We start from the raw sequence: 14,145 nt of genomic DNA, 5'->3' as shown, positions 1-14,145 counted from the left end.
AGTTTGGGAGTGTTCCTTCCTCTGCTGTTTTTTGGAAGAGTTTGAGAAGGATGGGTGTTAGCTCTTCTCTAAATGTTTGGTAGAATTCACCTGTGAAGCCATCTGGTTCTGGACTTTGTTGGAAGATTTTTAATCACAGTTTCAATTTCACTACTTGTGATTGGTCTGTTCATATTTTCTATTTCTTCCTGGTTCAGTCTTGGAAGGTTATACCTTTCTAAGAATTTGTCCATTTCTTCCAGGTTGTCCATTTTATTGGCATAGATTTGCTTGTAGTAGTCTCTTAGGATGCTTTGTATTTCTGCAGTGTCTGTTGTAACTTCTCCTTTTTCATTTCTAATTTTATTGATTTGAGTCCTCTCCCTTTTTTTCTTAATGAGTCTGGCTAATGGTTTATCAATTTTGTTTATCTTCCCAAAGAACCAGCTTTTAGTTTTATTGATCTTTGCTGTTATTTTCTTTGTTTCTATTTCATTTATTTTTTCTCTGATCTTTATGATTTCTTTCCTTCTGCTAACTTTGGGTTTTGTTTGTTCTTCTTTCTCTAGTTCCTTTAGGTGTAAGGTTAGATTGTTTATTTGAGATTTTTCTTATTTCTTGAGGTAGGCTGGTATTGCTATAAACTTTCCTCTCAGAACAGCTTTCGCTGCATCCCATAGGTTTTGGATCGTCATGTTTTCATTGTCATTTGTCTCTAGGTATTTTTTGATTTCCTCTTTGATTTCTTCAGTGATCTCTTGGTTATTTAGTAACGTATTATTTAGCCTCCACGTGTTTGTGTTTTTTATGTTTTTTTCCCCTGTAATTGATTTCTAATCTCATAGTGTTATGTTCAGAAAATATGCTTGATATGATTTCAGTTTTCTTAAATTTACTGAGGCTGATTTGTGATCTATCCTGGAGAATGTTCTGTGTGCACTTGAGAAGAAAGTGTAATCTGCTGTTTTGGGATGGAATGTCCTATAAATATCAATTAAATCTGTCTGGTCTATTGTGTCATTTAAAGCTTGTGTTTCCTTAGGAATTTTCTGTTTGGATGATCTGTCCTTTGGTGTAAGTGAGGTGTTAAAGTCCCCTACTATTACTGTGTTACTGTTGATTTCCTCTTTTATAGCAGTTAGCAGTTGCCTTATGTATTGAGGTACTCCTATGTTGGGAGCATATATATTTATAATTGTTACATCTTCTTCTTGGATTGATCCCTTGATCATTATGTAGTCCGTCCTTGTCTCTTGTAACATTCTTTATTTTAAAGTCTACTTTATCTCATACGAGTATTGCTACTTCAGCTTTCTTTTGATTTCCATTTGCATGGAATATCTTTTTCCATCCCCTTACTTTCAGTCTGTATGTGTCCCTAGGTCTGAAGTGGGTCTCTTGTAGACAGCATATATATGGGTCTTGTTTTTTGTATCCATCAGCGAGCCTGTGTCTTTTGGTTGGAGCATTTAATTCGTTCACGTTTAAGGTAATTATCAATATGTATGTCCCTATGACCATTTTCTTAATTGTTTTGGGCTTGTTTTTGTAGGTCCTTTTCTTCTCTTGTGTCTCCCACTTAGAGAAGTTCCTTTAGCATTTGTTGTAAAGCTGGTTTGGTGGTGCTGAATTCTCTTAGCTTTTTCTTGTCTGTAAAGCTTTTGATTTCTCCATCGAATATTGCCAGGTAGAGTAATCTTGGTTGTAGGTTCTTCCCTTTCATCACTTTAAATATGTCATACCACTCCCTTCTGGCTTACAGAGTTTCTGCTGAGAAGTCAGCTGTTAATTTTATGGGAGTTCCCTTGTATGTTATTTGTTGTTTTTCCCTTGCTGCTTTCAGTAATTTTTCTTTGTCTTTAATTTTTGCCAATTTGATTACTATGTGTCTCGGCGTGTTTCTCCTTGGGTTTATCCTGTATGGGACTCTCTGCGCTTCCTGGACTTGGGTGGCTATTTCCTTTCCCATATTAGGGAAGTTTTCGACTATAATCTCTTCAGGTATTTTCTCGGGTCCTTTCTCTCTCTCTTCTCCTTCTGGGACCCCTATAATGCAAATGTTGTTACGTTTAATATTGTCCCAGAGGTCTCTTAGGCTGTCTTCATTTCTTTTCATTCTTTTTTCTTTATACTGTTCTGAAGCAGTGAATTCCACCATTCTGTCTTCCAGATCACTTATCCGTTCTTCTGCCTCATTTATCATGCTACTGATTCCTTCTAGTGTATTTTTCATTTCAGTTATTGTATTGTTCATCTCTGTTTGTTCTTTAATTCTTCTAGGTCTTTGTTAAACATTCCTTGCATCTTCTCGATCTTTGCCTCCATTGTTTTGCTGAGGTTCTGGATCATCTTCACTGTCATTATTCTGAATTCTTTTTCTGGAAGGTTGCCTATCTCCACTTCATTTAGTTGTTTTTCTGGCGTTTTATCTTGTTCCTTCATCTGGTACATAGCCCTCTGCCTTTTCATCTTGTCTGTCTTTCTGTGAATGTGGTTTTTGTTCCACAGGCTGCAGGATTGTAGTTCTTCTTAGGACCACTGCTTTAGAATAATTCTTATCTGGTCTGTTTTTATTTTTATTTTTTATTTTGGGGGTAGGAGTTTATTAATTAATTTATTTTTGCTGTGTTGGGTCTTCGTTTCTGTGCGAGGGCTTTCTCTAGTTGTGGCAAGCGGGGGCCACTCTTCATTGCGGTGCGTGGGCCTCTCCCTATCGCGGCCTCTCTTGTTGTGGAGCACAGGCTCAGTAGTTGTGGCTCACGGGCCTAGTTGCTCCGTGGCATGTGGGATCCTCCCAGACCAGGGCTCAAACCCATGTCCCCTGCATTAGCAGGCAGATTCTCAACCACTGTGCCACCAGGGAAGCCCTCTGGTCTGGTTTTTTTTTTAAATTCTTCCACTTCATTTTTAAAATTTATTTATTTATTTGTTTTTGGCTGCGTTGGATCTTCGTTGCTACACACACACACTCTCTCTAGTTGCAGTGTGCGGGCTTCTTGTTGCAGAGCATGGGCTTTAGGCGTGCAGGCTTCAGTAGTTGCAGCACACAGGCTCAGTAGTTGTGGTTCGCGGGCTCTACAGCATAGAGTCAGTAATTGTGGCACACAGGATTAGTTGCTCCACGGCATGTGGGATCTTCCCAGACCAGGAATCAAACCTGTGTCCCCTGCATTGGCAGGAGGATTCTTAACCGCTGTGCCACCAGGGAAGTCCCTGGTCTGTTTTTAAAACTCATTTCATTTCTCTGCTTCCACTCTTAATCTTTTTCTAATCCATCCTGTAACAACTATGCCTAGCAAATCTTCTTTTTGAAAGGTAGTATAGTATAGTGTTTATGAACATTAGTTTGGAGTCAAAATTGAGTGACCTCATAATTTATCATCCCAACTGGGATACTGGATAATCTGCTAAACTGGGCCTAGCCTAGGCAATCTGGATATATGGTCAAAATCAGAGGGACTTTGATTTGAATTCTGGTTCTCCAGTTTGCTAGCAGTGTGACTTTTTAGGACTCTTAAACTTCATCTTTTTCACCTATAAAATAATGAAAATATGTACCTCTTAGGTTTGAAATGAGATTGTGTAGATACCTCTAACTGTAATGTCTAGTACATTGTGAGAACATTGAATATAATAGTCATCATTATTCCTTAAATGCCACTTTATTCCCCAGCTCAGAAACCTATAGAGGTTTCTGTTTCTTCAACAGCATTTCCTAAGGCATATTCTGTGGAAGTTTGGCTGGATTATGAAAAGTTCCTTCCCTTTCTTCCCTGAAGAAAGAGTTCTGTGTTCAGTTAAAATTGGTGAATACTAAATTACATGAGGTTAAATGGGTCTGTTCACTGAAAGTCTTCTAGGAACCTTCATAAGTTAATATACATTGGGAATCTCATCATGGTATAAGATGCATTATTTACCAAATTTATCTTAACCGTGGTCTTTTTTTTTATATAGCATCTTGAGGGACCAACATACTATAGAATACTATAGAATAAAGACCAGCATACTGTAGAATAAAGACCAGCATAATATAGAAAAAAGACCAGTGTTCTTGGCTCAACTTTTTACCTCTTTCTTCTTACTATTTTCCAACACAAACCTTCAGACATATTTGACTGTTCAGTATAATGCCTTACTATCTGGTTGTTTATGCCTTACTGTCTGGTTGTTTATTATCACTTCACATGGTTTCCCAATGTGTTCATGAGCTCCTAGAGTGCAGGGACTCTGAATGATACTGTATTCTGATTCCTCTACGGTTGTTTAGTGTGCCAGGCACAGTGAGGGCAGACATGGTTCCTGCCCTTAGAGCTCTCCCTTCCCTTTCTCCCCTCCCTCTTGCCCTTCTTTGTTTTCCCTTCCCCTCCCTCCCCATATATAATTTTTTGCTGAACAATTTGAAAGTTATGTGCAGGCATCATGACATTTCACTTCAAATACTTTAGCATGTATCTCTTAAGAATAAATAACATTCTTCTGTATAATCACCATGCAATCAGCAAACTCTGAAAATTTAGCATTAATTACAATATTATTATGGACTATAAAGTCCATATTCAGACATCCCCAAACTGTCCCAACAGTGTCCTTTTCAGCTAAACTACAGACTTTATTCATATTTCACCCATTTTTCCATTAATGTCTTTTTCCTCTTTTAGGATCCAATCCAGAATCTCACATTGCACTTAGTTATCATGCCCCCCTAATTTTCCCATCTGTGACAATCCCTCAGTCTTTACTTGTCTTTTGTAGACCTTGACACTTTTGAAGTGTATTGGCCAGTTATTTTGAAGAATGTTCCTCAATTTGGGTTTATCTGGTATTTTCTCATGATTACATTATGCATTTTTCGCAAGAACACCAGAGGTGATGTGCCCTTCTCAGTGCATTGTTATCAGGGGGTATATCATGTCAGTGTGTCTTATTATTGGTGATGCCATCCTTCATCACTTGCTTAAGGTGCTGTCTACTGGGTACTGTAAAATTACTATTAATAAATGTCTTGGGGGAGATACTTTGAGACTATGCAAATATCCTGTTTCTATTCACAGATTTTAGCATTTGTCAGTGGATCTTGCCTACAGCAATGACTACTGTGGTGTTCTAATGGTGATCTTCTATTTCCCATATTCCTCCGTTATTAGTTAATTGGAATTTGTCTATAACGAAGAGCTGTCTCTTCTCTCCCATTTATGTATTTATTCAGTTTTTTAATTTCTATCACCATAGACTCATGGGTATTTATTTTATTCTATGGGTTACAATTCAGTACTATCATCATTTACTTTGTGCCCAAGTTATTCCATCTTTAGCCATTGGGAGCTCTTTCAAGTTGGCTCCTTTCCTCATTTTCTTTTTAAAATAACTTTTTATTCTGAAATTAATTCAGACTTTTAAAAATTACAGAAATAGTTGAGAGTTTCTTTCTACCTTATCTATTTATTTATCCAATTTTTTATTTGTATCAGTATCAACTCATGGATTCTTATTTTATTTATGGGTTATAATCTGTTCCTATCATTATTTTATTTCTCAAATTGTCTCAGATTAGGCCATTGTCTCTGATGCTTTTTAAATGTAGTTAAACTGACCTTCAGTTTTTTTCCCCCAGAAAACGTTGAGAGCCATGCTAGTATATACTCCTTGCCATAGTTTGGCAGAAAGAATCAAACTGCAGAGACTTCTCCGGCCAGTTGTAGACACCATCCTAGTCAAGTGTGCAGACGTCAATAGGTAAGGCCCTATAAATGAACTGCTTCAAACCGCCTTGTCCTGAAAGCCTAGCACAGAGCCTCAAACCTAGCGAGTATTTGATACATACTTACTAAATGAGGCTTTGAATACTGTTTTATAATGTGAGATTTGAAATTAACATGTAACATTTAAAGCTCTTAAGGAAGAGCTAATGGCAAGTAAAAACCAGGCTAACAAAGTGCGTGGACCTCCACATTATTGTATGGTGATTGATTCTCTTTTATTTTAAAGTAATATTCTTAAAACTGAAGTCCAGTTGATAAGAACAGCAGGTGATATATGAGATATTACTCATTTTAGAGAATGAGTTACACAGGATAGGAACCAATAAAATCATTATACATGCTTTGCATTATCAGGACCAAAAAAACAAAAACCCCATTCCATTATTTTCTTTGTGATGGAATTTTACTCTGTGATAGTTGTGTCAGATAACAACAACAACAATTCCATATATCCCTGCAATATCCTTAAAAATCAGCAAGGAACGAGAACAGCCCTAACTGGAGGTAGAGAAATGAGGGTATGGTGATAGGGAAAATGAGCACAAGCTATGCTTTTATTAGACCGCTGGTTCTCTCTCTCTCTTTTATTTTTTCCCTTTCCATAAAGTGGGAGGAAAAGACCACTTTTCATATAATGAGCATAGCCACAGTAAACACTTTTTTGGCAGTTCTCATCTCTTCGTGTCCCAGCAGATCTCAGGTGGTAAGAAGCACTGACTCTTCCTTGGTTTGCCTCTGCCATTACCTCCTTTTGGAGCTCTTCTAGTCCAATTTTGTCTTCCTCCCTAAGTCACACGATGTAGTCTGTAGAGGATCTCAGAAATTAAGCACTTAACTTTGACTTGTTTCTCATCTCATAAAGTCTGTCTTTTGTCTCCATTGTTTCTCTACACAAGCCTACAGATTGTAAGTATTAGAGGTTTTCTTGTTGCTTAGAGAGAATACTATAAATATCTGAAAAAAATTAACAAGTAATTTGAAAAATGCATAGAAAAATCTTTTCATTTCTTAATATTATAATAGGGTTTTTTCCCCTAAGAATTTCAGTGCTTTTATGGCATTTGTTTTGTTGTCCACTTTCTGAAATTCTAAAGTTAGGTTGTTTACTTGGTCACTTGAATGACTGAATATCATAAGAAATATGGTAAAGAGATGTTATGATATTTAGAAGTCATTCTGGCTATATAAAGAGAATATAAAGGTTTTGCATGGGAAGACTTTGTTTTTAATTCAAGAGAAAATGAAAATTCAGAAATCAAAATGTCTGAGTCTTTCTTATTTTAACAAGATATGATAATGAAAATAAGCCTTTTATCTGGTTTCATATTTAATACTTGCTGTTTATAAGAGCCAGTAGTGAAGATTCTGTGCTTAACACAGAAGATAAGGTAAAATTTATGGAATTAGACCTAATAATAAATATTATTACTTATAGTGACATCATTAATGCAGTTTTAGTGGTTGAGAAGCAAACACTCCTAAAAACATTTTTTCCCACCTTTTCACAAGGCATTACATTACTACTCTCCTTTTAATATGTATTTTGTCCAAGATTAAAATCTGATGTTGCTTCCTTTCATTTTTAGTCGCACAAGTCAGCTGTCTATATCAACGCTATTGGAATTGTGCAAAGGCCAAGCAGGAGAGTTGGCCGTTGGCAGAGAAATACTTAAAGCTGGTAATAACTTTTTACTTAAAATTAATATAGTATGTTTTATCATTTTCCTTAGACGGTCTAATCTCATAATCTCTAATAGGGCAGTTACAGGATTTTGAAATAATTTTGTAAATTGACTCAGCTAACATTAGAAATAGGAATTAATCTAAAAGGGAGATTCTTGAAATTAATATAATTCAAGTATTTTTGTGAACCTTAAACCATTTGATCATGGTTTTAGATTTTAATATCACTGTTTTTCATTTATTTTTACTTTCCTTTCTGTAGGATCCATTGGTATTGGTGGTGTTGATTATGTCTTAAATTGTATTCTTGGAAACCAAACTGAATCAAACAACTGGCAAGAACTCCTGGGCCGCCTTTGTCTCATAGATAGACTGCTGTTGGAATTTCCTGCTGAATTTTACCCTCATACTGTCAGTACTGATGTTTCACAAGCTGAGCCTGTTGAAGTCAGGTAATTTTTCTTCTGAAAATACACTTCTTTCCTCCTTTTACCTACCCCATCCCACCGCCCCCCCCGCCACACCCATCCAAGAAGGACACATTTTAGATGAATGAAAGACTCAAATTACAGCATACATGTAGGTTACTGATACCTTAATATTTGATTGGCGAACACCTGAAGTCTAGGCTATTTAATTAAAAATTTTTAGATCCTTTATACTGATTTTTTTAAATGTAAAAGTTGTGAATTAGTACCATTTTATTTGTATATATTTTGCAGTAATTTTAATTTGTTTCATAATTGAATGTGTTTTTTCTTTCAGGTATAAGAAGCTGCTGTCCCTCTTAACCTTTGCTTTGCAGTCCATTGATAATTCCCACTCAATGGTTGGTAAACTCTCCAGAAGGATATATTTGAGTTCTGCAAGAATGGTTACTGCAGTACCCCATGTATTTTCAAAACTGTTAGAAATGCTGAATGTTTCCAGTTCTACTCATTTTACCAGGATGCGTCGTCGTTTGATGGCTATTGCAGATGAGGTGGAAATTGCTGAGGCCATCCAGCTGGGCATAGAAGACACTTTGGATGGTCGACATGACAGCTTTTTGAAGGCATCAGTCCCTAACAGCTGTCCAGAAGCCACAGAGAACAGTTCCTTTGAGCGCACAGACCATTTAGAGAAAACTGGAAAAGGATTGTGTGCTACAAAATTGAGTGCCAGTTCAGAGGACATTTCTGACCGACTGGCCAGCATTTCAGTAGGACTTCCTAGTTCAACAACAATGGAGCAGCCAAAGCCAATGGTTCAAACAAAAGGCAGACCCCACAGTCAGTGTTTGAACTCTTCTCCTTTATCTCATCATTCCCAACTAATGTTCCCAGCCTTGTCAAGCCCTTCTTCATCTGCCCCATCTGTACCACCTGGCACCGTAACAGATGTCTCTAAGCACAGACCTCAGGGGTTTGTTCCCTGCAAAATACCTTCTGCATCTCCTCAAACACAGCGCAAGTTTTCTCTACAGTTCCAGAGAAACTGTTGTGAAAACAAAGACTCAGATAAACTTTCCCCAATCTTTACTCAGTCAAGACCCCTGCCCTCCAGTAATATACACAGGCCAAAGCCATCTCGACCTACCCCAAGTAATACAAGTAAACAGGGAGATGCCTTAAAAAATAGCATGACACTTGATTTGAACAGTAGTTCCAAACGTGATGACGGCTTTGGCAGCAGCAGCAATAGCAGTAATGCTGTTATACCTAGTGACGAGACAGTGTTCACCCCAGTAGAGGAGAAATGCAGATTAGATGTCAATACAGAGCTCAACTCCAGTATTGAGGACCTTCTTGAAGCATCTATGCCTTCAAGTGACACAACAGTAACTTTTAAGTCAGAAGTTGCTGTGCTGTCTCCTGAAAAGGATGAAAATGATGATACCTACAAAGATGATATGAATCATAATCAGAAGTGCAAAGAAAAAATGGAAGCTGAAGAAGAAGAAGCTTTAGCGATTGCCATGGCAATGTCAGCATCTCAGGATGCCCTCCCCCTAGTTCCTCAACTACAGGTTGAAAATGGAGAAGACATCATCATCATTCAACAAGATGTAAGTATAGTCTTTAAGAGGTTAGAGAGTTTCCTCGGGCCGTGCTAAAATAAAACTAATTCAGAAATACAGCTTTTAACATGAGTTAACTGTTAGAAGCAGAGTTTTCACATAGAATTAATTATACAACAATTTTTATATCATTATTTGAACAGAAATACTCATTGCCTATTTCAGAGGCCCTTCTGGTTGATTCTACAGTGGTGATCACTTATGCGTTTGACATTGGTCACCAACACTGTCCACTCTGAGGTCAAGTTTATAGGTGATTTGGGGAAGCCAGACTGAACAAGAGTAATATTTTGCCAGGCTGATTTCACAAACTCTTACTCTTTTAACTTAACAGTAAAAGAATTGCTCTCATTTAATATGCAGACACCAGAGACTCTACCAGGACATACCAAAGCAAAACAACCTTATAGAGAAGACACTGAATGGCTGAAAGGTCAGCAGATAGGCCTTGGAGCATTTTCTTCTTGTTATCAGGCTCAAGATGTGGGAACTGGAACTTTAATGGCTGTTAAACAGGTAAATATCTAGTGAGCATATAAATGATTACAATTATAAAAGTGAAAAATGAGCAAATAAAGGATATATCCCCATATGTATATATTTTAGTTTTTAAAGTTTTCAGAAACCTAAATTTCTTTTTTTAAAGTATTTATTCTATTTATTTATTATTAATTTTTTTGCTGCGTTGGTTCTTAGTTGCGGCATGCGGGATCTTAATTGCGGCACGTGGGCCTCTCTCTAGTTGTGGCTTGCAGGTTTTCTGTCTCTAGTTGTGGCACACAGCCTCTCTCGTTGAGGCATGCAGGCTCAGTAGTTGTGGCGTGAGGGCTTAGTTCCCCGACCACAGATCAAACCCACGTCCCCTGCATTGGAAGGCAGATTCCTTACGACTGGACCACCAGGGAAGTCCTGAGAAACCTAAATTTTAAAGTAGATGTTGCCACAGCACCAAAGGTATCGTGAGTTCTATTTGAAAGTTGAAGCGTCATTATTGTCATGGTTCATCAAGATGAAACATCAGGATGGGCCCTATAAAGGTTGCAGTTTTTGTTTGCACTTTTTTATATTTTATTAGCAAAGTTACTTCAGCAAAGTTACTGGTGCAATGTCATCTTGGGATTTCTGTGGTTTACTTTTTATAATGAGCATGCTTATCAAGATATGACAATAGTTGGGAACTCCCTTGTGGTCCAGTGGTTAGGACTCGGCGCTCTCACTGCTGGGGCCCGGGTTCAGTCCCTGGTCGGGGAACTAAGATCCCACAAGCCTCATGGCGAGGCCATAGTAAAGTTTTCATGTTTAAGTCATGTTGGTTCTTATGATTGGGCTTTTCTCATTTTTTTAGTCTGCCTTCAGACAGTTTGGAAAGATTGGTTATGTCTCAGTCTTCTTTCATCTCCCGATATTTTACTGCTGCTTGTTAGATTCTTATTATTTTAAAAGAGTTTGATTTGGTTTTTTTATGAAGTATCTACATTGCATCCATGAGCATAAATGCCTTCTACTATTGATAATATAAGTTAATTTGGGTTTGTCCATTTTAGATGAGATTGTTAGTGAAAATTATAAATAGAAACTCATCGGAATTCAAAACTTTGTAAACATGTTTACTGAAATAGGTGACGTATGTCAGAAATACATCTTCTGAGCAAGAAGAAGTAGTAGAAGCATTAAGGGAGGAGATAAGAATGATGAGCCATCTGAATCATCCAAACATCATTAGGATGTTGGGAGCCACATGTGAGAAGAGCAATTATAATCTCTTCATTGAATGGATGGCAGGTATGTTCATGTTTTAAATTACAAATAGTGATACATAGATTTAACTTTTGCTTGATATTAAATTTAGGAAAAACCGTTTAATGAACACTTATTTTTATTAAATAGTTTAGATTCCTAAAAGTAAATTGCCTCAACATACAACATAGTAGTATGAACTGTAAATAGTTTGTCTTTCATTTAAATATAAATAAATATTCATTACCTCTAACTTTTAAACTTTTTCAGTGTGTCTTTTAAAATGATTGTGTACCATTGTTTTATAGGAATAATTTTTTTAAACCTGCCATGGTAAGATCCATATTTGTCCAGTTGGCCATCATTAATAGGACAGATTTAGGAAATATTTTAACATAACAATATAAAAATAAAATTAGTTAAGATATAGCTTTAAAAACTAACAGGTAAACTAGCACTGAAGCGTAAAGTTGAACCTTGTCATCTACTTGAACAAATAGAGACTGAGTTTTATTTTGTATTATACCGTATATACAGTAAAATAAATGACTTGGGACGTAATGAATACACAAGCACTTGGTTTCTTATTTTTTTGTGTTTGAAGAGTGTATTTCTATTTACAAATCAGTTCTTTAGTACATTCTCTGATGTTGGTTGTTACCTGGGTTGATGGTTGTACATAGGTTGACTATTATAAACAATTTTAGATGAGGCTTATTGAGTTTGTGACTTGTCCTAGGTCAGAGCTGGTAAACAGTAGGATATGAAGCCTAACTCTGGGTCTTCTGGCTCCTCCCATTCTTTTTACAAAACTTCTGTTAAATAACATGTTACCACTGTTTACTTACATCATTAAGAAAGAGATTTTGTATATCTTAGTCAAAAAGACAGAGAGGTGAATTGTACATAAGAGGAAGAGTTCCATCCAAAATTGTTAACTTTTAAAGCTTTCTGAAATCTTGACCTTCCAGAAAACCAGTTAATGAGGGTTCCATGAAAATGTCTCCTAATTGATAGGTTTTAAGATTACTGGAATGTATTAGTTTTTAAACCAGTTTCACTTCTGAAGCAGATGATAAATTTAATATTTCAAATGTGAATGTGAGCTCATGCAGTGCAAGCTTATGTAACCAAAGTGTAATGAACAATTTTAATTTTGGCTTAAGTTTATGACAAATTATTATTATTACATGTTTAGGGGGATCTGTGGCTCATTTGCTCAGTAAATATGGAGCCTTCAAGGAATCAGTAGTTATTAACTATACTGAACAATTACTTCGTGGCCTTTCATATCTCCATGAAAACCAGATCATTCACAGAGATGTCAAAGGTAGGAATTCTTTTAATTATTATCTTCTTATTATCAATAAGCAGAAAACAAATGTAATTTTAAAACTTAGACCTTTGTTGATAGTTTCTAACTTGAAATCAACTATGGGATTGTTTCTCCTGAGTAACTCAGATCACTAGAATTATCAGAAGTGAAAGGAACTTTTCAGGGTAATATATTCTGCCTTCCTTAGGCTGAGACTTCTTCCACAGTCTTACTGCTAATTGATGGCAAACCAAGTACCGAATCCAGGTCTCTGATTCCCCTGTCTTGGTCTCATGATGTACTTACTGCCTCCCCAAAGGTTCCTATTCCTGGCTTTATTTAAAATAACTGGGATACTGTAAACTCCTTTTAAGAAAAATCCTCTCTAATCTTTTGCAGTTTGGTTTATTAAAGAGCAACTTCGGGGAATTCCCTGGTAGTCTAGGTTAGGACTCTGTGCTTTCACTGCCAGGGTGCAGGTTCGATCCCTGGTCAGGGAACTAAGATCCTGCAAGCTGCGTGGCCAAAAAAAGAGAGCAACTTTGGTTTTCTGACATGAATGCCTTTAGGATTTGATATAACACATTCAAGTAATTTTATAACATTAATTTTTTTAAGCTATAATTATGAAATTACAGTATAAAGTCTGAATTGGGCTAGGTCAGTATGTTTCAACAGAGCTTTGTCTCAAAGTGTAAACTACACTAAAATTGGAACTTTGAGTAAAGATTTTGCTAAGAATCATTATATTAAAGGTTTAACACTTACTATTTAAAAGTTTTACGAAATCTCTGCTTTTGTTCCTTATGCCTTGATGCTTTGTCTGATTTTCCCTCTGAGGCTTTGGATTTTTTTTACACTGCAGAGACCTATGTGCCTTTACGAATGAAGTGAATTGAGAGGAAGAGTAGATTTCTCTGACACACAGTCTACTTTCTTTTGTCATTATCCTATTTCATTAGTAGTATTTTACTGAGTTTTTAATCTGTTCTTTTGTTTTCAACATATAAGGTCATTTGCTGTTTTTGTTGACAGGTGCCAATTTGCTAATTGACAGCACAGGTCAGAGACTGAGAATTGCTGATTTTGGAGCTGCAGCCAGGTTGGCATCAAAAGGAACTGGTGCAGGAGAGTTTCAGGGACAATTATTGGGGACAATTGCATTTATGGCACCTGAGGTGAGAAGCAGCTTTGAGTGTGATGAAAAAAAATATTTTGGAGTTCTGTGTGACAGCATTACACCAAATAATTTTGCAGTGTTATCCACTGTGTGACTACTAATTAGAAGTCCACGGCCCTAAGACTAAGGTCTTAATGATATCCTTGATTTCAGACCCTTAATCCCTGCCTTTCCGTAGCCTTTAAGCAAATCTATTAAAACCTATTTCTAACACAGAATTATTCAGTAATTTATAGTAGTTGTTTTCTAGTAAACCCAAGGTGCATAATTGCTATTCTGAACTCGGCCTCTTCTGTTATGTTCAGAACTCTTCACGTTCATATGTAGTGATAATTGGTTGTCCTCTTGCTCTGCAGTTTACTGCGCGTACTGAGGCGGCTTTGAAATTCTATGATATGCCTCTCCTTCAGAACCTCACAATTCTCCAAAA

General features: G+C 36.6%; 1 protein-coding gene across 2 annotated transcripts in view; it reads left to right on the top strand.

Annotated features, from left to right (window-relative positions):
* MAP3K1 (mitogen-activated protein kinase kinase kinase 1) overlaps positions 1-14,145 on the top strand; it is an 81,820-nt gene that overhangs the window by 63,457 nt on the left and 4,218 nt on the right. For both annotated transcript variants that reach the window (XM_004275160.3, XM_033437871.2), the window contains 8 exons: positions 5,594-5,715; positions 7,328-7,419; positions 7,687-7,876; positions 8,190-9,471; positions 9,847-9,999; positions 11,103-11,265; positions 12,419-12,550; positions 13,571-13,713. In XM_004275160.3, the coding sequence (XP_004275208.1) occupies positions 5,594-5,715; positions 7,328-7,419; positions 7,687-7,876; positions 8,190-9,471; positions 9,847-9,999; positions 11,103-11,265; positions 12,419-12,550; positions 13,571-13,713 (2,277 nt within the window). The remainder of the gene's footprint in view (positions 1-5,593; positions 5,716-7,327; positions 7,420-7,686; positions 7,877-8,189; positions 9,472-9,846; positions 10,000-11,102; positions 11,266-12,418; positions 12,551-13,570; positions 13,714-14,145) is intronic.

This window comes from Orcinus orca, chromosome 3, assembly GCF_937001465.1.
Source record: "Orcinus orca chromosome 3, mOrcOrc1.1, whole genome shotgun sequence".
Taxonomy (NCBI): Eukaryota; Metazoa; Chordata; class Mammalia; order Artiodactyla; family Delphinidae; genus Orcinus; species Orcinus orca.
This window is presented reverse-complemented; position numbering and strand designations above follow the sequence as displayed.